Source organism: Schistocerca americana, chromosome 3 (genome assembly GCF_021461395.2).
Source record: "Schistocerca americana isolate TAMUIC-IGC-003095 chromosome 3, iqSchAmer2.1, whole genome shotgun sequence".
In the NCBI taxonomy this organism is placed as follows: Eukaryota; Metazoa; Arthropoda; class Insecta; order Orthoptera; family Acrididae; genus Schistocerca; species Schistocerca americana.
The window spans coordinates 561,985,268-562,010,745 of NC_060121.1; the positions used below are offsets into that span (position 1 = coordinate 561,985,268).

Below are 25,478 nucleotides of genomic sequence, written 5' to 3' on the forward strand. Positions count from 1 at the left end.
GACACAAAAGACTGATTGTTCATTTCAAAACTCTGCAACTAAGCTGTTGTAATCTTCAGTCCAAAGATGAGTTTGATTCTGCTTTTGTGGGCTAATCTATCCTATGTAGCTTCTTCATCTCTGCATAATTGCTGCTACCTACATCTATTTGAGCCACTTATGCCTCCCCCTCCTCCCCTGCCTCTCCCCTTTACTAGGTTAACTTTTGCGTGAACACAGATATGCAGCTCAAAATCATATTAATTGATTCTGCAGCAAAGAGTAAAGCTTGAACCATTTTATATTACATGTGTCCTATTATTGTGGCTCCATTCCAGATTACACTGCAGAGCATTGCAAAAAATTAAAGCTATTAGCAACCTGAAGGTTGGTTTGAACACCACAGTGTTTTATTTGGCATGGTCCTATTGCAGAAGATATGCTGTGGCCTTCCTATGACCTTTGAACTTAGTTGCCCAGCCTGTTATGGGAGGGACCAACAGTTATGTGAACTCTGTACCACAGTACATCTTGGCATTTTTCACATTTCAAGACATGAAAGAAGTGATAAGTAACAGAGGAAAATCCAAGGATTAACCAGAGTTTCAATGCGAGTTCTTTAGATCCATAGTCTGATATGTAACCACTTTCTTCTTTTTTTAAAATTTTTTTGTATGTGATTTTTATTTATTTGATCTCCATATCACTCCCTTGTTGCCCCCTCCCCCCCCCCCCCCCCCCCCACATTGCCCTCACTATGTTCATAATCTTGTACTAATTGATCAGATACCATGTAGTTATGATGTTCAAAGGAATATTAAATCAAGAGAATATTTTTTATTTGGACTCAAAAAAAGAACCCTCAACCAACAGTCTGATGTTCTACTTTCTAAGTCTCTCATGTCTTACTAGTTTTTTGTTTATACAGATGTAAAATTGTACTTCATTCTTTACTTTTAATTTTGTATTTCATATCAGTTTATTTATAAGAAAATTGTAGCTAAGTTAATGACCTTCTACATAAACATAATATATCATTTCTTTTGAACAGGTGTCTTGGTCTTTTGGCAAATATGAAAGCATTCTGGAAATGTTGCCCCTTCAACAAAGAAATTAGAGGCGAGATTATTACAGCTCTTAAGAAAGGAACACTGGAATGGTAAGATTGTAATTCATTCATTACTCTTTTATTAACCATGAGCTAACTCAGTGCGGTATAGCTTTAGAGGATGAAGATTCACACATGAGTACAACTGAAATGTCATTCTGTGACAATATGTAGTGAGTGCCCACTGTGACAATGTCCACCATCATCAGTAGTAGTGACGAGCAGGGAGGTGCCATGGAGTCAGAGCAACATGCTCCCATAAGGCCGTGATCTCCTGGGCTGTCGAGGAGCAGGTCCAGTGAAGCAGAGCCTTCCGAAGTGGCTCACAGGAGTTCAGTGGCTATGATCCAGGCGATGGTGAAGAAGTACCTGTCATAGCGAATGATGGGCATGCAGTGGCTATGATCCAGCTGAAGGCAAAGTGGGGTCTTCTGAAACAGCTGACAGGCATACAGTGGCTGTAATCTTGCCAAAGGCATGAGACAGCACTATGGGATGGGTAGCAGAAGCAACAGGCATTTTGATTCAAAGCATAGTCCAGAGCTGAACTGGCCATTGAGGGCTGAGTGGCAACCTAAGTAGCTGTCAGCAGAGGAATAAAAGCATGGTGTCACATGGACGTGTGACCGTGCAGATGTAAGGAGCTGCCTGTGACTACAGCACTGTTTACCATGGCTTGTGCACAACGTATCAGCATGGTTTGCGCCGCCAGGCATTGTGACAGCTGCAGGAGGCTTGTCAGTCAACAGCTCGGTAACTCTTCTGTTGACAAACAACCTCCCAAGGTAACGCAGGGCCGTGTCTGTCCTGCAAAGCATATCTGCAAGTGTGCTGGACAAATATGCAGAGGCTCAGCCCTGCAATACACTACACTTCCCCCCCCCCCCCCCACCCCAAGGGGGAGATAGTGCAACCATCTCAAGGCACATAGCACTCAGTGGAGGAGGCACCGCACGACCACCAGAACAGATTGGAACAAGACAATAGAGCAATATTTTAATTAACATAAAAAAAACTGACCCCAACAAAAAAAGCACACTGTTTCCAAGCAGGGTAATGACAACTGGCCACCTTTGGCAGTGACAGTGAAGGCTTGTGTAGAGGCAGGGCTTGCAGCAAAGAGTCTGAGAAGGTGCAACCCAGGCCTGGAAGAACACACAATGAGACTGGCATTACCAGCAGGGGTGGCTGGTTAGGTACAGGGACAGCCACATAGGAGGTGGTGGTGTTGCTGACTTCTGGGAACAGCTTTGAGAGGGGCTGGCCATGACTGGGCACACCTGCGACAACAGTGACAGTGCTGATAATGGCTGGGGATGACATTGTGAGGGCCAGCTGTGATAGGACTGGCAATGACTGGAAGGTTGAGCATGACATTGCCAGAGAGAGAGAGAGAGAGAGAGAGAGAGAGAGAGAGAGAGAGAGAGCAGACAGGACAGGCTGTCAAATACTGGACTGATGATGAAAGGGCCAACAGCGAATATGTTGGAGTTTGATGTTGTCATGTACATGAGCTGCACCAGTACCAGATTGATATCTCGTGTAGAATTCTGTGAACAGGAATAGAGTGCTACACAGCATTAGAATATAGTAAACAAGTGTGACAGCAGGAGGCCCAGCTTGCTACACACATAACTCCTGGATGCTCTGTCTGAATGCTGTGGCAAAAAAACCGGAGAACCTGGGTGAATGATGCTCTGCAGCAGGTCCTAAGTTGCCCAACCCCTGAATGGAAGGGCTGGAGGCAATGATGAACTGTCAAATTCCTGAATGGGTAAGCTGGAGGCAACAATAGTTCCAGTGATTGAGAACGCGCTGCAAGGGAACTAGGACCCAAACGAACACAAAAACTTGAGGAATTCACAGACTAATGACAGCAAGTAAGAGAATGTGCATTGGAAAACCACATGAAAAGACTGACCAGACTACGCAGGAGAGATAACATTGTCAAGAACTTGCATCTGCTGAGAAATTTGTACACAGATTGCAAAGGAACACCTATCAGAATCGAAACAGCCAAACAGCTGAACACAGGTATTGAATCCAAGAATTTGACAGTCCATGTCTGGTACACAGTTGGACATACTTCCGTTTTCAAAGGATTCAAATACAGATTGGCACAATACAATAACATGACTACACTGATGAATGAACACACAAGCAAAATCACACAATTGAAGAATCCTGCTACAGTAAAAATTAATGAAGACACACCAAGAAACACTGAAACACATTTGAAGTGGCTTTGTCATCATTGTTGTGCCATGATGTCACCATCTATGGGGAAGAAGCCAGCTGTGGCTGCACAGTCAGATTGGAATGTGACAAGGCATGGCAGCTTTGTGCTTGCCATGGCAGAGGGAACATAGCCAGGTGACAGACGAGACCAGGATCTGGTGCTGCAGACAACAAACCAAGAGCATTAGCTGGAGTGGATGAATCTTGAGCAGAGACTACACTTAGAATCCACACTAATTATGAGTGTCACATGTATCACAATACCATTCTACTCATCACCAGTAGATGTTAATATGGGCAATGAAAGAAGTCATCAGTTCAAATATCCTTGGTAGAATGGTGTACTAAGGTATTGATTAATATGCACAGTTTAGGATAACGACTGTTTGTTTGTTAATCATAATATAACTCAGTACTGCTTTAAAGGATGAAGGTTCACACATTAGTACAACTGAAATGACCTTCTACATAGCAAGTGCCCACTATGACAAAGTCCACAATCATTGGTAGTGGCGATGAGCAGGGAGGTGCTGAGGAGGCATACAGACATGGTCCCATGATGCAGTGATGAGGAAGAGGTCCAGTGAAGTGGAGCCTTCCAGAGCAGCTCACAGGCATTCATTGGCACTGACAGCGGAGGCACTGTTGGATGGGCAGCAGCTGTGGTAGTCTTGAGGGCAGCTGGTGGTCAGTCAGGAGTCCACAGCTGAACTGATCAAGGGGCTCAACAGTGATGTAAGTACTAGTAAGCAGAGGAATGCAGGAGCAGTATCACATGGACATGTGAACTCGTGGACGCAAGTTGGTGCGTGATCCTGCAGTGCTGTTTGCTGTGATTTGTGAACCACATATTGGCACAGCTTGTGCCCACAGATGCTATGGCAGTTTTATGTAGCTTGGCAGCCAACAGCTCAGTGACTCTTCTGGTGACAGAGAACCTCCCAAGGTAAGGCAGGGTCCATGCCTGGCCTGCAATGCATATCTGTGAATGTGGGAGACAAATATGCAAGGGTCAGTGAACTGATACCAAATTGTTAACAGTTAAAATAACATTACAGAAATGAGAGTAAAACATTTTACTGAAAACAGTATTCTCAGTGTGTGATGAATAAAATGTCCTTACAGCTTAACTATATTTATTTTAACCTGGGCTTTTTGAAGTTTTTGAATGTGTCAGTTTCATGAACTGTTGACCACTGACTTATTGTATTAAAGTTAGACTGCAACAGTGATCAAATTTCATACTCTGAAACAATTTATTGACAAAGAAGACAGGTTATCACTCACCTGCTGATGTAATATTTGAATTAGTTGCAACTTGGCACACAGAAAGATCACATGCTCATCTGTAGCTGTAGCTATCAAACTTTTAGATGTACCAAGTCACCACCCAGATTTAGATTTTCTATTCTTTTCTCAAACTGTATAAAGTGATTAAAACAATTGCCATGATGGTTCCTTAAAAAATGATGGCCATTTTTCCTTCCTAACCTGATCATATAATCCTCCTAAAATGCCCTCACTAGCTTCCTTTCAGCTTTAATGCATGTACATGCAATGCATATGCATGTGTGTGCTTGCTCCTCCCCCCCCCCTCCCCCCATTTATCTTGGTCCACAGTACAAAAAAAGAGTGAGAACACATGCAAATAGGTACTCATCTTCCTAATTATCTCCATGGTGTTCATAAGAAATGCATGTTTTCATTCTGTTCATTTATTGATTCACTCATTTTGTTCTGTAAATCCCACCTTCAGGGATGTAGAATAAGTCCAGTTATACTTTAACAGAGAGAAGCTGCTATTGTATGCTACTTCTGTCAAGTGTACAAACAACCAATTACAATCATTTTATAATTTGTTTAAAGTAACTTTGTGATTGATATTTGAGTGGTAAGGTCTAGCTGCCAGCCAACTACAGCTCTTTCTTGAAAACCATATGCTTGCTGTGTTGTTGGTTTTGTAGGTACATGCAGAGCCTTGTGAAACATGGCTGGCTGCTCTTTAATACACATTTTCCCTGCCAATGCAACTACAAAGTAATTTTATTTGAGCTATAATTTGTTTCCATTTTTAATTTATTATAAATCAGGAATTGATGTGTATGAGTATAAACACACCTACTTTAAGAAATTGCCAATCACTTTCTCTCACCATACTCAGTTGTTGTTTATATTATAGTTTCACCAATTTCTACTAAAATGCAAATAGTAGCTACTCTGAAAAGAATGTCATCTTGACATACAGTCACTCACATGATGATGTAACATATGAATTAGTTGCACTGCGGCACACAAAAATAGGACAGATACACACACATGTGTGTTCCTCCCACTTCAACCCATCTCGGTCCTCAATACGTGAAAATGCTCCATACTGATGCCTGTTTCCAGCAATTTTCAGTTATAAATAATAGTGATATCAGTTAGAAGAACAAAAATATAGTAACCTAGCAGTTTTTGCAAGAATGTGTACCTGCTTTAATTTATGACAAGCCGTAGTATATATTTTAGGTGATTATATACTCTATTTTATATTTTACTTAACAACATAGTATAGTTTTTAGCAAAGTATGGGAACAAAGACATTTTAAACATATTGCTTGTTCTTGACAAGTGACTTATCTTAAATATTTTACAGGTATGAAGAAATCCATACATACCATAAACCAAGTTCAGGGAATCAAGATGTTGTTATACACAGTTTGATCCATCTCATTACATTGTTAATTGTTGATCTTCAGAAAGGGTTAGATTTCTACAACAGTTTATTTGAAAGGTGAGATACCATACTTTCAAATTATGTTAATTTGTCATACCAATGTTTGAATGAAATCACCTGAAAGATGTAGAAGTAATTAATGAGGTTATGATGCTTCATAAAGTCTTACAAATGTTAATTACATATATATATATATATATATATATATATATATATATATATATATATATATAAAAAAAATAGAAGGAAACATTCCACGTGGGAAAAATTATATATAAAAACAAAGATGAGGTGACTTACCGAACGAAAGCGCTGGCAGGTCGATAGACACACAAACAAACACAAACATACACACAAAATTCAAGCTTTCACAACAAACTGTTGCCTCATCAGGAAAGAGGGTAGGAGGGGGGAAGACGAAAGGAAGTGGGTTTCAGGGAGAGGGTAAGGAGTCATTCCAATCCCGGGAGCGGAAAGACTTACCTTAGGGGGAAAAAAGGACAGGTATACACTCGCACACACGCACATATCCATCCACACATACAGACACAAGCAGACATATTTAATGACAAAGAGTTTGGGCAGAGATGTCAGTCGAGGCAGAAGTGTAGAGGCAAAGAAGTTGTTGAAAGACAGGTGAGGTATGAGTGGCGGCAACTTGAAATTAGCGGAGATTGAGGCCTGGCGGATGACGAGAAGAGAGGATATACTGAAGGGCTAGTTCCCATCTCCGGAGTTCGGATAGGTTGGTGTTGGTGGGAAGTATCCAGATAACCCGGACGGTGTAACACTGTGCCAAGATGTGCTGGCTGTGCACCAAGGCATGTTTAGCCACAGGGTGATCCTCATTACCAACAAACACTGTCTGCCTGTGTCCATTCATGCGAATGGACAGTTTGTTGCTGGTCATTCCCACATAGAATGCATCACAGTGTAGGCAGGTCAGTTGGTAAATCACGTGGGTGCTTTCACACGTGGCTCTACCTTTGATCGTGTACACCTTCCGGGTTACAGGACTGGAGTAGGTGGTGGTTGGAGGGTGCATGGGACAGGTTTTGCATCGGGGGCGGTTACAAGGATAGGAGCCAGAGGGTAGGGAAGGTGGTTTGGGGATTTCATAGGGATGAACTAACAGGTTACGAAGGTTAGGTGGATGCCGGAAAGACACTCTTGGCGGAGTGGGGAGGATTTCATGAAGGATGGATCTCATTTCAGGGCAGGATTTGAGGAAGTCGTATCCCTGCTGGAGAGCCACATTCAGAGTCTGGTCCAGTCCCGGAAAGTATCCTGTCACAAGTGGGGCACTTTTGTGGTTCTTCTGTGGGGGATTATGGGTTTGAGGGGGACGAGGAAGTGGCTCTGGTTATTTGCTTCTGTACCAGGTCAGGAGGGTAGTAGCGGGCTGCGAAAGCTGTTTTCAGGTTGTTGGTGTAATGATTCAGGGATTCCGGATTGGAGCAGATTCGTTTGCCACGAAGACCTAGGCTGTAGGGAAGGGACCGTTTGATGTGGAATGGGTGGCAGCTGTCATAATGGAGGTACTGTTGCTTGTTGGTGGGTTTGATGTGGACGGACGTGTGAAGTTGGCCATTGGACAGGTGGAGGTCAACGTCAAGGAAAGTGGCATGGGATTTGGAGTAGGATCAGGTGAATCTGATAGAACCAAAGGAGTTGAGGTTGGAGAGGAAATTCTGGAGTTCTTCTTCACTGTGAGTCCAGATCATGAAGATGTCATCAATAAATCTGTACCAAACTTTGGGTTGGCAGACTTGGGTAACCAAGAAGGCTTCCTCTAAGCGACCCATGAATAGGTTGGCGTACGAGGGGGCCATCCTGGTACCCATGGCTGTTCCCTTTAATTGTTGGTATGTCTGGCCTTCAAAAGTGAAGAAGTTGTGGGTCAGGATGAAGCTGGCTAAGGTAATGAGGAAAGAGGTTTTAGGTAGGGTGGCAGGTGATCGGCGTGAAAGGAAATGCTCCATCGCAGCGAGGCCCTGGACGTGCGGAATATTTGTGTATAAGGACGTGGCATCAATGGTTACAAGGATGGTTTCCGGGGGTAACAGATTGGGTAAGGATTCCAGGCGTTTAAGGAAGTGGTTGGTGTCTTTGATGATGGTTGGGAGACTGCATGTAATGGGTTGAAGGTGTTGATCTACGTAGGCAGAGATACGTTCTGTGGGGGATTGGTAACCAGCTACAATGGGGCAGCCGGGATGATTGGGTTTGTGGATTTTAGGAAGAAGGTAGAAGGTAGGGGTGCGGGGTGTCGGTGGGGTGAGGAGGTTGATGGAGTCAGGTGAAAGGTTTTGCAGGGGGCCTAAGGTTCTGAGGATTCCTTGAAGCTCCGCCTGGACATCGGGAATGGGGTTACCTTGGCAAACTTTGTATGTGGTGTTGTCTGAAAGCTGACGCAGTCCCTCAGCCACATACTCCCGACGATCAAGTACCACGGTCGTGGAACCCTTGTCCGCCGGAAGAATGACGATGGATCGGTCAGCCTTCAGATCACGGATAGCCTGGGCTTCAGCAGTGGTGATGTTGGGTGTAGGATTAAGGTTTTTTAAGAAGGATTGAGATGCAAGGCTGGAAGTCAGAAATTCCTGGAAGGTTTGGAGAGGGTGATTTTGAGGAAGAGGAGGTGGGTCCCGCTGTGACGGAGGACGGAACTGTTCCAGGCAGGGTTCAATTTGGATGGTGTCTTGAGGAGTCGGATCATTAGGAGTAGGATTAGGATCATTTTTCTTCGTGGCAAAGTGATATTTCCAACAGAGAGTACGAGTGTAGGACAGTAAATCTTTGACGAGGGCTGTTTGGTTGAATCTGGGAGTGGGGCTGAAGGTGAGGCCTTTGGATAGGACAGAGGTTTCGGATTGGGAGAGAGGTTTGGAGGAAAGGTTAACTACTGAATTAGGGTATTGTGGTTCCAGATTGTGTTGATTGGAATTTTGAGGTTTTGGAGGGAGTGGAGCTGGAAGTGGGAGATTGAGTAGATGGGAGAGACTGGGTTTGTGTGCAATGAGAGGAGGTTGAGGTTTGCTGGAAAGGTTGTGAAGGGTGAGTGAGTTGCCTTTCCGGAGGTGGGAAACCAGGAGATTGGATAGTTTTTTGAGGTGGAGGGTGGCATGCTGTTCTAATTTACGGTTGGCCTGTAGGAGGATGCTCTGAACAGCCGGTGTGGATGTGGGAGAGGAAAGATTAAGGACTTTTATTAAGGATAGGAGTTGACGGGTGTGTTCATTGGCTGAGTTCGTTTCGTCTTCCCCCCTCCTACCCTCTTTCCTGATGAGGCAACAGTTTGTTGCGAAAGCTTGAATTTTGTGTGTATGTTTGTGTTTGTTTGTGTGTCTATCGACCTGCCAGCGCTTTCGTTCGGTAAGTCACCTCATCTTTGTTTTTTTTTATATATATATATATATATATATATAAAGATGATGTGACTTACCAAATGAAAGTGCTGGCAGGTCAACAGACACACAAACAAACACAAACATACACACAAAATTCAAGCTTTCACAACAAACTGTTGCCTCATCAGGAAAGAGGGAAGGAGAGGGAAAGACGAAAGGATGTGGGTTTTAAGGGAGAGGGTAAGGAGTCATTCCAATCCCGGGAGCTGTGTCTGTATATGTGTGGATGGATATGTGTGTGTGTGTGTGTGTGTGTGTGCGAGCGAGTGTATACCCATCCTTTGTTCCCCCTAAGGTAAGTCTTTCCGCTCCCGGGATTGGAATGACTCCTTACCCTCTCCCTTAAAACCCACATCCTTTCGTTCATCTTTCCCTCTCCTTCCCTCTTTCCTGACGAAGCAACCATTGGTTGTGAAAGCTTGAATTTTGTGTGTATGTTTGTGTTTGTTTGTGTGTCTATCGACATGCCAGCGCTTTCGTTTGGTAAGTCAGATCATCTTTGTTTTTAGATATATTTTTCCCACGTGGAATGTTTCCCTCTATTAATTTATATATATATATAAGTATGAAATCTGCCATTACATGTGGTGTGTAAAAGAACAATGTGGCTGTCAGAATATTAGCAAAGAAGCAGAAAATTTGTGACTGCCTTGTTTTTCAAAGGAGCAATGAAACAAAATGGAAACAAGACCCATTAGTAAATCCAGTTATATTCCATAAATCCATAGCTATCTCTAACTCTTACAAATGGATTGACATACACTCACTAGAACCATAACAATCTCAGTATATAGAGAACTCAGACTAGTTAAAGTGATTTCTATAGATATGTCGTGTCGCAAACTGTGTACCACCCCTCTGCAGTTTAACCATCTCATTTTTTCCTTTTATGTGTCAGTATTCTATTATTTGAGTTCTTTGAAGACATTACTGTTAAAAATTTGCCACTTCTTCTGTGTGTTTTCTGTTTTTAACTGTTTGTGTGGGATGAAATAGAATTGCATTAACTATATTCATCCTTACATGTCATCTTTACAGTTTACTCAATTGATGAAACATGATAATTCCAGTATCATATTATGAACTAGAAATTACAAGTAACAGGATAAAACAAGCGCTTTGTGGTATGGAACATGTAGCACATTATGTGACTCTTGGGAAGGAGAGATCACCACCACCTTGTAGCCGACCTCATGCATTGAACTGTACAGATAGAATACATACAGTATGATGTGGCTGAAAGCAAATGCTTTGAGGCTAGACCTACTGTGTAACTAAATGAAGCAAGAATATAAAAACAAACTGAAATCTGTGTCAATCACAAATAAGTGTGTTAATATATGATATATTGTAAGGTTTAACTCTTAATCTTCAGGCACTTTGGCCTTACATTTGCTTTCAATATCTGAGTCTATGCCCATGTAGGTGATGTTATTGTGGCATTATGGTAGGATACATTTTATTTTATTAAAAAATAAATAAAAATAAAACAAAATAAAGGTCAGGCACACAATATCCTCACTGACGCATCTACTCATAGCACTAGATTCAAATCCACGTGTACGAAATTGTATAATGATATAGCATCACACGCAGTAGACAATGTTTAGGCATGAGGAAATATTTGTTCAACATAAAAAGTATCCAAGGATGAGACTTTATATTGAAATTTGTGGAAAAAAACCTGCCAGTTATACCACATTTATCATACCAGATTCGATTATTACACTGATGAATTTATTTAAAGCAATGCAAGGGCTATTTGATCAAGAACCCTCTGTGTGATCAAAGTCATGAGTGACATCTAAAACATATTTAACTTGTTTGGTGACTACTTCAATTTGTATATTCATTATTTGTTTCACAGGAGTTTAGATCAACAACCATTTGTAGAAGCAATGTAAGCAAAGACACATCATACTCTATGTGGTAAAGACTTAAGGGAATACTTTAGTTATCAACATAATTAACAGCCATAGTGCCATACAAAATGCATATAGATTTCACAGGTAGACTCACCAGCTTACTCAGTGCTGCCCTGAGCGACTTTAATGACACCTAAAAAAAATTTCATATATCTAAAAACAAAGATGATCTGACTTACCAAACGAAAGCGCTGGCATGTCGATAGACACACAAACATACACACAAAATTCAAGCTTTCGCAACCAATGGTTGCTTTGTCAGGAAAGAGGGAAGGAGAGGGAAAGACGAACGAAAGGATGTGGGTTTTAAGGGAGAGGGTAAGGAGTCATTCCAATCACGGGAGTCGAAAGACTTACCTTAGGGGGAAAAAAGGACAGGTATACACTCGCACACACACACATATCCATCCGAACATACACAGACACAAGCAGACATTTGTAAAGGCAAAGAGTTTGGGCAGAGAGGCAAAGATGTTGTTGAATGACAGGTGAGGTATGAGTGGCGGCAACTTGAAATTAGTGGAGGTTGAGGCCTGGTGAGTAACGAGAAGAGAGGATATACTGAAGGGCAAGTTCCCATCTCTGGAGTTCTGACAGGTTGGTGTTGGTGGGAAGTATCCAGATAACCCGGATGGTGTAACACTGTGCCTAGATGTGCTGGCCATGCACCAAGGCAAGTTTAGCCACAGGGTGATCCTCATTACCAACAAACACTGTCTGCCTGTATCCATTCATGCGAATGGACAGTTTGTTGCTGGTCATTCCCACATAGAAAGTTTCACTGTGTAGGCAGGTCAGTTGGTAAATCACGTGGGTGCTTTCACACGTGGCTCTGCCTTTGATCGTGTACACCTTCCGGGTTACAGGACTGGAGTAGGTGGTGGTGGGAGGCTGCATGGGACAGGTTTTACACCCGGGGCAATTACAAGGGTAGGAGCCAGAGGGTAGGGAAGGTGGTTTGGGGATTTCATAGGGATGAACCAAGAGGTTATGAAGGTTAGGTGAATGGTGGAAAGACACTCTTGGTGGAGCGGGGAGGATTTCATGAAGGATGGATCTCATTTCAGGGCAGGATTTGAGGAAGTCGTATTCCTGCTGGAGAGCCACATTCAGAGTCTGATCCAGTCCCGGAAAGTATCCTGTCACAAGTGGGGCACTTCTGGGGTTCTTCTGTGGGAGGTTCTGGGTTTGAGGGGATGAGGAAGTGGCTCTGGTAATTTGCTTCTGTATCAGGTCGGGAGGGTAGTTGCGGGATGCGAAAGCTGTTTTCAGGTTGTTGGTGTAATGGTTTAGGGATTCCGGACTGGGACAGACTCGTTTGCCACGAAGACCTAGGCTGTAGGGAAGGGACCGTTTGAGGTGGAATGGGTGGCAGCTGTCATAATGGAGGTACTGTTGCTTGTTGGTGGGTTTGATGTGGACGGACGTGTGAAGCTGGCCATTGGACAGATGGAGGTCAATGTCAAGGAAAGTGGCATGGGATTTGGAGTACGACCAGGTGAATCTGATGGAACCAAAGGAGTTGAGGTTGGAGAGGAAATTCTGCAGTTCTTCTTCACTGTGAGTCCAGATCATGAAGATGTCATCAACAAATCTGTGCCAAACTTTGAGTTGACAGGCCTGGGTAACCAAGAAGGCTTCCTCTAAGCAACCCATAAATAGGTTGGTGTACAAGGGGACCATCGTGGTACCCATGGCTGTTCCCTTTAATTGTTGGCCTTCGAAAGTGAAGAAGTTGTGAGTCAGGATGAAGCTGGCTAAGGTAATGAGGAAAGAGGTTTTAGGTAGGGTGGCAGGTGATCGGCGTGAAAGGAAGTGCTATATCACAGCGAGGCCCTGGACGTGCGGAACATTTGTTGTAAGGAAGTGGCATCAATGGTTACAAGGATGGTTTCCGAGGGTAACAGATTGGGTAAGGATTCCAGGCGTTTGAGAAAGTGGTTGGTGTCTTTGATGAAGGATGGGAGACTGCAGGTAATGGGTTGAAGGTGTTGATCTTCGTAGACAGAGATACGTTCTTTGGGGACTTGGCAACCAGCTACAATGGGGCGGCCGGGATGATTGGGTTTGTGAATTTTAGGAAGAAGGTAGAAGGTAGGGATGCGGGGTCTCAGTGGGGTCAGGAGGTTGATGGAGTCAGGTGAAAGGTTTTGTAGGGGGCCCAAGGTTCTGAGGATTCCTTGAGGCTCCACCTGGACATCAGGAATGGGATTACCTTTGGCAAACTTTGTATGTAGTGTTGTCTCAAAGCTGACGCAGTCCCTCAGCCACATACTCCCGACGATCAAGTACCACGGTCATGGAACCCTGGTCCGTTGGAAGAATGACGATGAATCAGTCAGCCTTCAGATCACGGATAGCCTGGGCTTCAGCAGTGGTGATGTTGGGAGTAGGATTAAGGTTTTTTAAGAAGGACTGAGAGGCAAGGCTGGAAGTTAGAAATTCCTGGAAGGTTTGGAGAGGGTAATTTTGAGGAAGAGGAGGTGGGTCTTGCTGTGATGGAGGACGGAACTGTTCCAAGCAGGGTTCAATTTGGATAGTGTCTTGGGGAGTTGGATCATTAGGAGTAGGATTAGGATCATTTTTCTTCGTGGCAAGGTGATATTTCCAGCAGAGAGTATGAGCGTAGGACAGTAAATCTTTGACGAGGGCTGTTTGGTTGAATCTGGGAGTAGAGCTGAAGGTGAGACCTTTGGATAGGACAGAGGTTTTGGATTGGGAGAGAGGTTTGGAGGAAAGGTTAACTACTGAATTAGGGTGTTGTGGTTCCAGATTGTATTGATTAGAATTTTGAGGTTCTGGGGGGAATGGAGCTGGAAGTGGGAGATTGAGTAGATGGGAGAGACTGGGTCTGTGTGCAATGAGAGGAGGTTGAGGTTTGCTGGAAAGGTTGTGAAGGGTGAGTGAGTTGCCTTTCCAGAGGTGGGAAACCAGGAGATTGGATAGTTTTTTGAGGTGGAGGGTGGCATGCTGTTCTAATTTGCAGTTGGCCTGTAGGAGGATGCTCTGAACAGCCAGTGTTGATGTGGGAGAGGAAAGATTGAGGACTTTTATTAAGGATAGGAGTTGACAGGTGTGTTTATTGCCTGAGTTGATGTGTAGGTGAAGGATTAGGTGGGTGAGGGCAATGGATTGTTCAGTTTGGAACCGGTATAGGGACTGATGGAAAGAAGGGTTACAGCCAGAGATGGGAGCTTTAAGTGTGAGACCTTTGGGGGGTAATGCCAAATGTCAGACAAGCCTGAGTAAATAAAATATGGGAGTGTAATCTGGCTAGGGTGAAGGCATGTTTGCGGAGGGAATGTAAATAAAACTTAATGGGGTCATTGTGGGGATGTTGTGAGGGTGACATGGTGTTAGAAGGTGGAAAGTGTAACATGAGGCTGAAATGAAAATGAAAATAAAAATATATGGGGAGAGATAAAGGTGAAATAGAAAGCAACTGGAGATCTGGTGTGAAAAAAGTCGAGAAAGTGTTGGTTAAAGATGAGCTATGTCGATCCTGTGGTGAACTTGGGTTGGTAAACAACGATGTGCACAATGGTTAGGTGGTTGGTTGTGTTGCCACCTAAACATGATAAAGGGTGGAGAAATTTGGGAAAATTTCGAAAAAACTGCGTGTAAATGTGGTTTTGTGGTGGCAGATTATGAAAATGAGGCTAACAATTGTCTGACTAAGAAATAATGACATTAAAACCTGTGGGAAGCGGCTAAAAATGATCAGTGTTGCCTTTACATAGTCTGCTTGTGTCTGTGTCTGTGTATGTGCGGATGGATATGTGTGTGTGTGCGAGTGTATACCTGTCCTTTTTTCCCCCTAAGGTAAGTCTTTCTGCTCCCGGGATTGGAATGACTCCTTACCCTCTCCCTTAAAACCCACATCCTTTCGTCTTTCCCTCTCCTTCCCTCTTTCCTGACGAAGCAACCGTTGGTTGTGAAAGCTTGAATTTTGTGTGTATGTTTATGTTTGTTTGTGTGTCTATTGACATGCCAGTGCTTTCATTTGGTAAGTCACATCATCTATATTTTTAGATATATGTTTCCCACATGGAATGTTTCCCTCTGTTATATTCATATCATTAATTTGAACCTAAAAACATTTCAGTTTGATATGCTTTCTTAGTCTTCTAAGGAGTGCAGCAGAGGAATTCTAAAGAGTGCAGCAAAGGAAACATATGTTTTTTAAACTGCTAGTACTCAGTGGGGAGTGAGGACATTGACCTTGGACAACCTCGACATATGTTTCAGACAATGCAGTTTCAGTCGCTGCAATGATGGAATGTAGAACATAGTGTTTTTATAGTCAAGCACGTTTTTAGGAACAGTGATTCAGTGAACATGGTTCAATATCTTTTCCTTCAGAGTTATGATACTGAATGCCAAGGTGCAGTCCCATATTGAAACACCTTGCTGTGATGGGTTGACGTGTAAAGGAGTACTGGCTCTATGGGTGGAGGGTGGAGAGTGGGAGGGGGATGGGGGGAGTTATCCACTAGGTGACAGGAAGTAGCACTGGATATGTCTTGTCATTAGCCTCATTGCATTTTACATTATAATCTAAAATTTCACTCATATAAAATAATGATCATCCAGCAGCTAAATGAAAGGGATTTTGTGAAACACAAAAATTTTTGTGACGTAATGGCTATTATTCTTAGGGAAGATGTAGATGTTTTAATGATGAAGTTGAGAAAATGAACAGCAGTCAATTGCTAATAACATGTTTATTGCATCAAGATTTTAACCGCTATGTGGCTATGATCACTACTGTGAGAACTCAGTGTTCACACCAAGTATGAACTGAAATAGTGATGTGGATAGTCTAGTAGGGGCTATTTGTGTAGACAAGTGATAATGATGATTTGACTTACATCTTACCACATTGTTGGTAGTCACACAGTGGTTGGAATTTAGATATGCAGTAAACAGGTTATTACTTACTGATTGCCATACTTACATATGTTTTCTCAACATTAAATAAACGTAGTTGCTGAGCGCACCCACTCCATATGGAATCGAATTTGATAAATGTCTTAATAATGATGAGTGACAGAGCCCATTTCCTTCTGGATGGCCATATTAATGTAAAGAACTGTCAGTACTGGGCTTCAGAGAACCCATGTGAACCACACTGGAAACCTCTTTTGGAAAAAAAAAAAGAGGTGGTGTGGTGTTTCAAGACAGTGATTGCTGAACCTTACTTTCTTGACTCAAGGGAAACCGCTTTTACTGCTATGTCAGCATGCTACCTCAAAATTTTAAACAGCTTCCTGCTTCCAGGACTGGAAAGGCATCAGGTGAACATGTGAGAAATGTGGTTCCAGCAGGATGGTGCCTCAGCTCACATGGAAAGAGCATCTGTGGAAGTGATGCAACAATTGCTGCATATCATTTCATGATTCAGCAATGTTTCTTGGACTACATGCTCTCCCCATCTATCAATTTGTGACTTCTTTTTGTGGAGCAATCTGGAATCAAGAGTGAACATGAAAGAGTGCTACAGATTTGATGACCTGAAAATTTCCCTTCATCAAAACATTAAAAGTTGTGTCAAATGAAATGTTGGAGAAAGCTGTGTAGACCTTTGAGGGGAAGCTCCAAATTTGCATCTGAAAAGAAGGATGCCAGCTTAACGATGTTACTTTCCAAACCTAATTAATTTACGTAGATGTCAAAAATGCAGTACACATATTATTATTTAATTTGAAACATTTGTCTATAAATAAAACTGTGTAAGTTATTCACTATTGAGATATAGGTTTCCTTTCCTCCATCTTGTACTTCAACTTTTCTTCCTTAAACTTATCCTGTTTCTAACTACTCTGATTTGCTTTTGTGGTTGGTGTGAATTTAAACTCAGTTGCCATAAATATCTAATACGTTGTATTGAACAGTGAATGGCTTATTTTATATTTCATCCAATGCTGTTCTGCTCTTTGTTACAGCACAAATGGTGTTCCCTACTTTTCTGCAATTTTCAAGCAACTTGAAAAAATGGTGAGATAAACAACTAACTTCATGATTTATTTATGTTTTGAATGTACCACAAATGTTTTGAATGTAACCAAAAATGGTTGTTGTTGTGAAATATACTTTCAACTTGCATCCTTCACTAGCTGAAAACCTTTTTAGTTTCTCATGTTACCCCTGATGTCTTCTTTTGGGTTGATTCATTTATGATAACATTTTACTGTCCTGAGTAGTACCTGTGTATAAATATAATTTTATTTTTATTTTTAGTGATGTGTGTTTTTATGTGCATATTCTTTGAGTCCTGTGTAATGTGAGTCTCTGTTTAACGGTATGGTTATGTTGTCTTCAGACTTAAAGAATTGATGTAGAAATTTATAGTTTTCAGCATGTGGTTCAACAGATCCTTATTGTTTTCCTAAATTGGAAAAAGTCCTAAAAACAGAAACTAGAAAATAACTGTATAGAAATTTTGGACCACCATTGGTTAAATATTTTATTACCAACCCAAGAAATAAATTGGGAACAATGTGCAGCATCTTATTTAGTGTAAAAGAAAACTCAAATTTAGTTACAAGTGGACCACTTGAGTTTGCTAAAGGCATAGAATCGTGTGTTTCTAGTGTTCTTAAATCCATTCAAAACCCTCAAAAAGAACAAAAAAGTAAGAGAACATAATGTTGAACTTACAGGCCTAAGTCTGAAAACAACATTATAATTGTGTGTATTTGGTTTTGTTTCTATGCTGTTGACATCCTGTACTGTTGATTTTAAATTATATGTGAGAGTTGATGTTTGGAAGCTAAGTGCAGGAAAGAAGACCATGAAGTGAAATCCACCCTTTATGTTCTCAGTTGGCGGAGGATGTGGGCAAAGAACTGGAAATCTTTGAGGTACCAAATGGTCAAGGGCTGTGATATTGCCCTTTTAACGTCACTTAGAGTAGACATAGTTCTCTTAGTCCCAAGTGTAAGACAACATTTTTGGTACCTTACAATTTCAGTGGTTTCCATTTACAATTTTTGTTTACAGTGCTCATCATCAAATGTTTTGGTGTTGTTATTTGATTTCATATAAACAACATAGAGGTAGTTATTTTACATACTATTATATTTCTGATAGCTTTTTCTCACAAAGCATACTTTAGGCTCATATTTTGTTGCAAAATATTTAAACTGACAGACATATAGACTTACATTTTCTGCATGTCTTCTGTCACCAGTTTCGCATCTAATATTGACTGCAAAGCAGAAGTGATCAGCACAGAAAATGATGGAGTGAGTGAGGAGAGGGGGGGGGGGGGGGGGGGGAAATGTAATATTGAAACTAAAATCAAGAAAGAGAGCAGTCAATTGAGCATACAATAAAACATTTGGGACCTCATTAACTGCAGGATCATTCTAGTAGAACAGAATTGTATAAAAGATTACTGCCAAAGAGAAAGAAATGGGTTTTATGTTTATCATTGATGAGCAGTTGAATTAAGAGGCATTGACCTAATAATGTGTAGCATTCCTTTTGCTCTAATGGTGGCAACAACTTGTCGTGGCATGGATTCCAGAAAACACGTAAAACATTGGGGAGATATTGTGATCTCTGTTCATTCAAACACTGGACATAAGAGACTGACCAGAGCTGGGTCCAAAGAAAGTACATCTTTCCTGACGCTGCTGCTTATGTACTCAAAACCGTCAAGGTCAGGTGAACCAATAAGACAACAGTATTGCCTTCACATTCCAGGAATGTACCTCAAACCATTTGGACACAGTTCAATAGTGATGTGATGGTGCACTGACTTGCTGAAGATACATGTCTCCTCAATGATGATGTAAGTGAACAAATGGATGTTCATGATGTGAGATGATGCCAGACAAATCACAGTCCTATTTTCATCCTATATAATCATATATCACACAAAATTATCTCCCTGATCTTTGGGCATTATTGACAAAATTGGTGGTTTACTAGTTTTTAGGTTTGCATTCAAGTTATCCTTCTTTCTTTACCCAATATTTTGATGGCTTCCCTAGTTGTCTTTTTTAGGTGTCAGACATAGATTTTATTACTTGTTGTTTGGACTCCTACTTCTATCACAAAGTGCCCTAGCAAATGTTTCCTTGTATCATCAAATGACAAGACAGTCAGCAGAAATTCAAGCCAACTGAAAATGTAAGAAATTTTGAGAAAGAAAAAGGATTTTGTCATACACATTTGTCATTACCTAAAACAGCTCATGATTCTTTTCATTAAACTGTAGGCACAACCTGTTCCTAAATATATAACTGCTTCTGTAATTCCTCCTCTTTGTCCGCCTACACCATCAACTCAGGAGAAACCAAAATTGCTGTCATCTGTATTCTATATCTCTTGCCACTTGTGTCATTGTACTATACATCACCATTATGAAAAGCAAAGGAGATAGTTCACTTCCTTGTTTCCACCCATTTCTCTGTGTCAGTATACTTTTCTCTATATTCCCACAATCATAAAATTTACACCTCCCTGGTACATCTCTGCTTCTCTACCCATTTTCTTCTCCGGGTCTCTCAAACTTTACTTCTGAATGTAGTGTCATACGCTTCCTGTAAATCCAAAAATTCCATCAATGGATCTCTTGCCTACTCATAGTGGTGTCCCTGCACCTGTCTCACTGCAAATATGATTTACGAGGTCTGTTCAAAAAATTCCAAAACATCCGTATTTTCGTGCCAGTGGTGTGTTGGAGCTAAATGCAAATGGTATCCCTGTAAACATCTGTGTTTAATGTGTAACTGCCAGAAGTTTCATTGTTGTATGGCATTTAATATTGTTCAGTGCTGTAGTGAGTAGAATGTTGTGTCACACAGTTTGCAAATTTTGAGGTTGCAGAGTTAGAGGATTAATGCATTTGCATTAAATTTTGTGTGAAATTCAGTAAAACCTTTGCAGAGGCACGCCAAATGATGCATGAAGTCTATCTTTATGAGTGCTTAAGTGCACCCAGTGTTATGAATGGTTCACATGGTCTGAAAATAGTCGAAAGGAAGTTGAAGATGACTCTCCTTCAGGATGCCCTTCAACTTCTACCAGTGATGCTCATGTCAGGAACGGCAACCAAATTGCGTGTGCCAGTCAAAGACTGACTGTCCAAGAGATTGCAGAAGCATATAACATTTCAGTTGGATCATATCATGAAATCCTGACACAGCACCTTGGAATGCATTGTTGTGATGACACACAGTTTGTCCCATGGCTCGTGAGTCAAGACTAAAAAGACCTTCATCTTGCAATCTGCGAAAAGCTTTTGGCTTGCACAAATGAGATCGAGATGTTTCTTAACAGAGTCGTAACTGGTGATGAGATGTGGGTCTATGGTTATGATGTTGAAACCAAGGTTCAATCTTCACAATGGATCAGAAAAGGTTCTTCAATACCAAATGTCAAAGCCATGCTGACAATTTTCTTTGACTTTGAAGGATTAGTTCATTATTAATTCATGCCACAGGAACAAACTGTTAATCGATGGTACTATTGGGACATGATGTGACACCTGCAAGAAAATGTGTGAAGCAAATGACATGAAATGTGGTAAGACAGTCCATATGTTTTGCCTCACGATAACGCGCCCCATGTTCATCCCTGTTGGTGCGTTACTATTGCACAAAAACAAAATCACTGTGCTGCCTCATCCTCCATACTCTCCAGACATTGCCCCTGTGGACTTTTCTTTGTTTCCAAAGTTAAAAACCCCCTGAAAGGATGAAGATTTGCAATGATAGACAAGATGAAAGAAAATTTGCAGATGACACCTAGAATGATCCAGCAAGAGGTGTTCCAAGGCTGCTTCTGGAAGTGGAAATGGCATAGGGAATGGTGTATCAGTTATGGAGGAGAGTATTTTGAAGGAGGCCATGTACGATAAGTAAAAGGTAAGCACAGAAAAATTTTGTGGACAAAGTTCTGGAATTTTTGAAAAGACTTGGTATTTTGCGCACCTTCCTGGCTTGAAGTCATACAGTTCTTCTCTCAGTTATTTTTGTATCATTTTCAGGATCCATATATTAAGAATCTTCTAAAAAATGTTTGCATTGTAACATACAAGGGTAATGCTTCTATAGTTTTTTACATCCTTTTGTCTTCCCTTCTTGAAGACACACACAGTTCTTCTAGAGTACTCAGTTTCTTCAACATAGCTCCGATAACTTTCTACAACCACTATGCCCCAACTCTTCTGCTGATCTGATATTTTCACATTTATTTCATCCAAAACTGGTGTCTTTCCTCCTTGTTATGTTCTTCAGTGCCTCTTCCACTTCCATCTACATTAGACCTTTTGCCACTGACAGTTAATCTCCTCTATATCTCTATATTCATCCACTGCTCCATCTTGCTTCTGCAAATCATCAAAATACATCCTCCATAGCACTTAGAGGCTGTCCTCCTTTCTTACCTCATTCTCATCTTTATCAACCATTTTTACATTCTCTGCCATTCCTCTTCTCCTATTTCTAATCATTCCAAACAATATCTTCTTATATCCTTCATTATCCTGTTCCATCATTGTGGTTTGTTTTTCCATCACCTTTCTCTTTTCGTCTACAACTACTTTTTGTGATTCCCTCTTTCTGATATTACAGTCTTCATACTTGCAATGTCATTTGTTGAAACTATACTCTTCACGCCATATTCTTCTTCAAAATTGCTTCTATAACTTAAGAATTTTCCTTGCATCTCCTATTACTAGTCCTTCCGCATACCTCCTCTGCTGCATCTACCAGTGTGAGCTCAGAAGTTCTTCATTTTTCATCCACAGTTTGCAGGCTCGTCCTGTAGGGTTGTGTTTCTAATTTTCCTCTGGTATTGTTCCTTCAATTTGTAAATGTTCCTTCATAGATTCGCACTATTAGTGAAATACTTCATCTAAAATATGCAACTCATTCATAAATAACACATTCTGTACACATACATGATTGCAACATTCGTTTCATAAAAAGCATTATCCACAATCACCTTAAGTGCACTTTGAGTAATAAAATTAGATTAGATTAGATTAGATTAGATTTACTTTCATTCCAATTGATCCGTAGTGAGGAGGTCCTCCAGGATGTGGAACATGTCAGAAAAACAACAATACATGACAAATATTTAAACTAAAACAAATAAGCTAATGTACCATTCCACAGGTCCCAAGTGGAATGATCGTCATTTTTTAATGAACACTAAGAGTCATTTTACAAATACTATTGCACTGAATTTAAAATAAAAAAGTTTTATATTTATTTATAAGGTAAGAAACATGTAATACAACTACTGTAATACTTATTTACAATGAACACATTACTGCACTGAAATGGTGCAGAAGTTAGATTATACTTACACACACACACACACACACACACAAATTTTCAGTGAACACATTACTGCACTGAAATTGTGCAGAAGTTATGTTGTACTTATATACAAATCAGTTGGTTTTCCTCAGAAATTCATCAATGGAGTAGAAGGAGTTGGCCACCAACAAATCCTTTAGGCTTCTCTTAAACTGAATTTCATTGGTTGTTAAGCTTTTTATGGCTGCTGGCAAGTTATTGAAAATGTGTGTTCCTGAATAATGCACACCTTTTTGTACAAGACTAAGTGACTTTAAATCCTTGTGAAGATTATTCTTATTTCTAGTATTGATTCCATGAATTGAGCTGTTGGTTTGAAAAAGTGATATATTTTTAATGACAAATTTCATTAAGGAATAAATATATTGGGAAGCTGTAGTTAGTATCCCTAGTTCCCTAAACAGGCTTCTGCAGGATGTTCTTGAGTTCACACCACATATAATTCTTACTGCACGTTTTTGTGCCCGGAAAACTTTAGCTTGGCTTGATGAATTACCCCAGAAAATAATCCCATATGACATTATGGAATGAAAGTAAGCATAGTATGCCAGCTTTTTCATTTTTATATCCCCTATGTCTGACAAAATTCGCATTGCAAACAGAGATTTGTTAAGACGCTTCAGCAGTTCTGTGGTGTGCTCCTCCCAGTTGAATTTATTATCAAGCTGTAATCCCAAGAATTTAACACTGTCCACTTCTTCTATCTTCTTGTCATTGTATGTTAGACATATACTCTTCGGACACCCCTTACAAGTTCTGAACTGCATGTAGTGTGTTTTTTCAAAGTTTAGTGACAAAGAATTGGCTAGGAACCAGTGATTAATGTCTACAAATATTTTATTGGCTGATCTTTCTAAGACTACACTTGATTTGCTATTTATTGCAATGTTTGTATCATCAGCAAACAAAACAAACTTGGCATCTGGTAATGTTACTGATGAAAGGTCATTGATATACACAAGAAAAAGTAAGGGATTACTACTGTTGCACTTCATAAAGCAAATTTGGAAGGAACTATTACAAAGAATGTATGTTCAGTTAGCTTTTTATGTTGACCTTTTGTTGTTGCGTGCATCCTACGGCTGTCACTGCATCCCCTGTCTTTGCCACCAAATGCCTCGGTCTCACCATTCCTTCTCATCCTTTTCTATGCCTCTTCTCTCAATTGGCTACCACTTAGCCATCCTTTTCATGGTCTTCCTCTTCTCCTTCCAGGCAGTTGCCATGAAAGTGCTCTCATTGGCCATCTGCCTTCTTCGATTTCTTAGACGTGCCATAACCATCCCAGCTATCTTTCTTCCATATTATCCATAATAATGTAATGGTTCTGCATCCTTTTTTTTTATTTTCTCATTTCTTACACAGCCAAGTAATTCTCAAGTCATTTATTTCTAAAGTTTTAGATATTTTTTTCTTTCTGTTAATGTCAAATGAATAAATAAAAATAAAACCTCTAAACTCGTATTTGAGAACCAAAGTACAGGATTTAATTTTTGGATAACCACTCTTCCCTGCCTGATCTGTTGTTGGATGTCTCTGTCACATATTCCATTGTGTTATGAATACTATTCGGGTACTTCAACTCTTTACATATTTTAATTTCAAGTCCATTGATGTCCAAATTCCTTACTTTCTCTCCAGAACATCAATATTCCATCTTCTCAAAATTAATTTTCAAATGCCACAATTTGCTAAACATGAATTTATATTTTCTTAATTGTTTGCTGCAAAGACCTGATCATCAGAATAGAAAATTGTGTACCTACAGTGGTTCCCTACTTCAAATCCCCATGTTCCCTACTTCAAATACCCATCCTCATGCACTTTCTACACCAGAGATCCAGTGCCTTCTACATGTGCATCTTAAAGAATGTGGAGACAGACAACATCCTTATTTCAGTCCTCTATTTATTTTGAAGGCCTCTCTAGAAATTTATTTCCCTCGCTTTAATGATGCATTCTGCTGGCTTGTTGATGTTTATGATACTTCTTACATAAATTCTGGAAATTCCCCTGACCACAGCATCTTGAACAATATCTTTAGTGGCACTGTGTCATACCTGTATGCTTTCTCAATATCTGTGAAGTGCAGATGACTGCTTAGATTCCTTTCCAATCTCATCTCCATGATCTGTCTTAGGGTAAAGATGTTATCTACACATGACTTCCTCTTCAAAAGCCACTTTGTTTATCCACTTTAATTATAATCTTTTCCAATTTTGACTTTGAAATCCTCCTGTACAGCCTGCTAATGGGACCTGTGACATTTATGCCATGATAATTGCTACATACATCCATGTTTCTTTTTTTGCATGGTGCTTAGATTGCTAACTTTCTCTCTGCTGGAATTTCCTCCCTATATCATACACATGTATTAAATAAGTTACTCAAAAATTCGTACTGAATGCTTGGGTCATACCTCATTAACTCTTTTGATACATTTTCAGGCCCTAGTACTTTTCCTATTTTTATTTGTGTAGCCACCTTCTGCACCTCTTTCATAGTTATATTCTCTACCTCTTCACCAGCCTAGTTCTCTCTCATCTACTTTATTTCCTTGTACTCTATCCTTGCTTCTGTTAGCAGGCCTTTAAAATACGTACTCCATTCTATCAGACTAATAATCAGCAGTTTTGCTCTTTTTATTACCTGTTTCCTGAGCAATGCAACTCGCATTTATCCTTCCAGATTTCGTTTTTCCTTTTTCAGATTTCTTTTTTTACTTCTCTGTTCATTCTAATATACAAGGCTCTATCCTGT

General features: G+C 40.6%; 1 protein-coding gene across 1 annotated transcript in view; it reads left to right on the top strand.

The window, feature by feature from the left end:
* LOC124606222 (BAI1-associated protein 3) overlaps positions 1–25,478 on the top strand; it is a 514,351-nt gene that overhangs the window by 261,268 nt on the left and 227,605 nt on the right. Inside the window, exons 10-13 of the mRNA XM_047138196.1 lie at positions 1,031–1,138; positions 5,964–6,101; positions 17,325–17,376; positions 18,204–18,242. Of these exons, the coding sequence (XP_046994152.1) occupies positions 1,031–1,138; positions 5,964–6,101; positions 17,325–17,376; positions 18,204–18,242 (337 nt within the window). The remainder of the gene's footprint in view (positions 1–1,030; positions 1,139–5,963; positions 6,102–17,324; positions 17,377–18,203; positions 18,243–25,478) is intronic.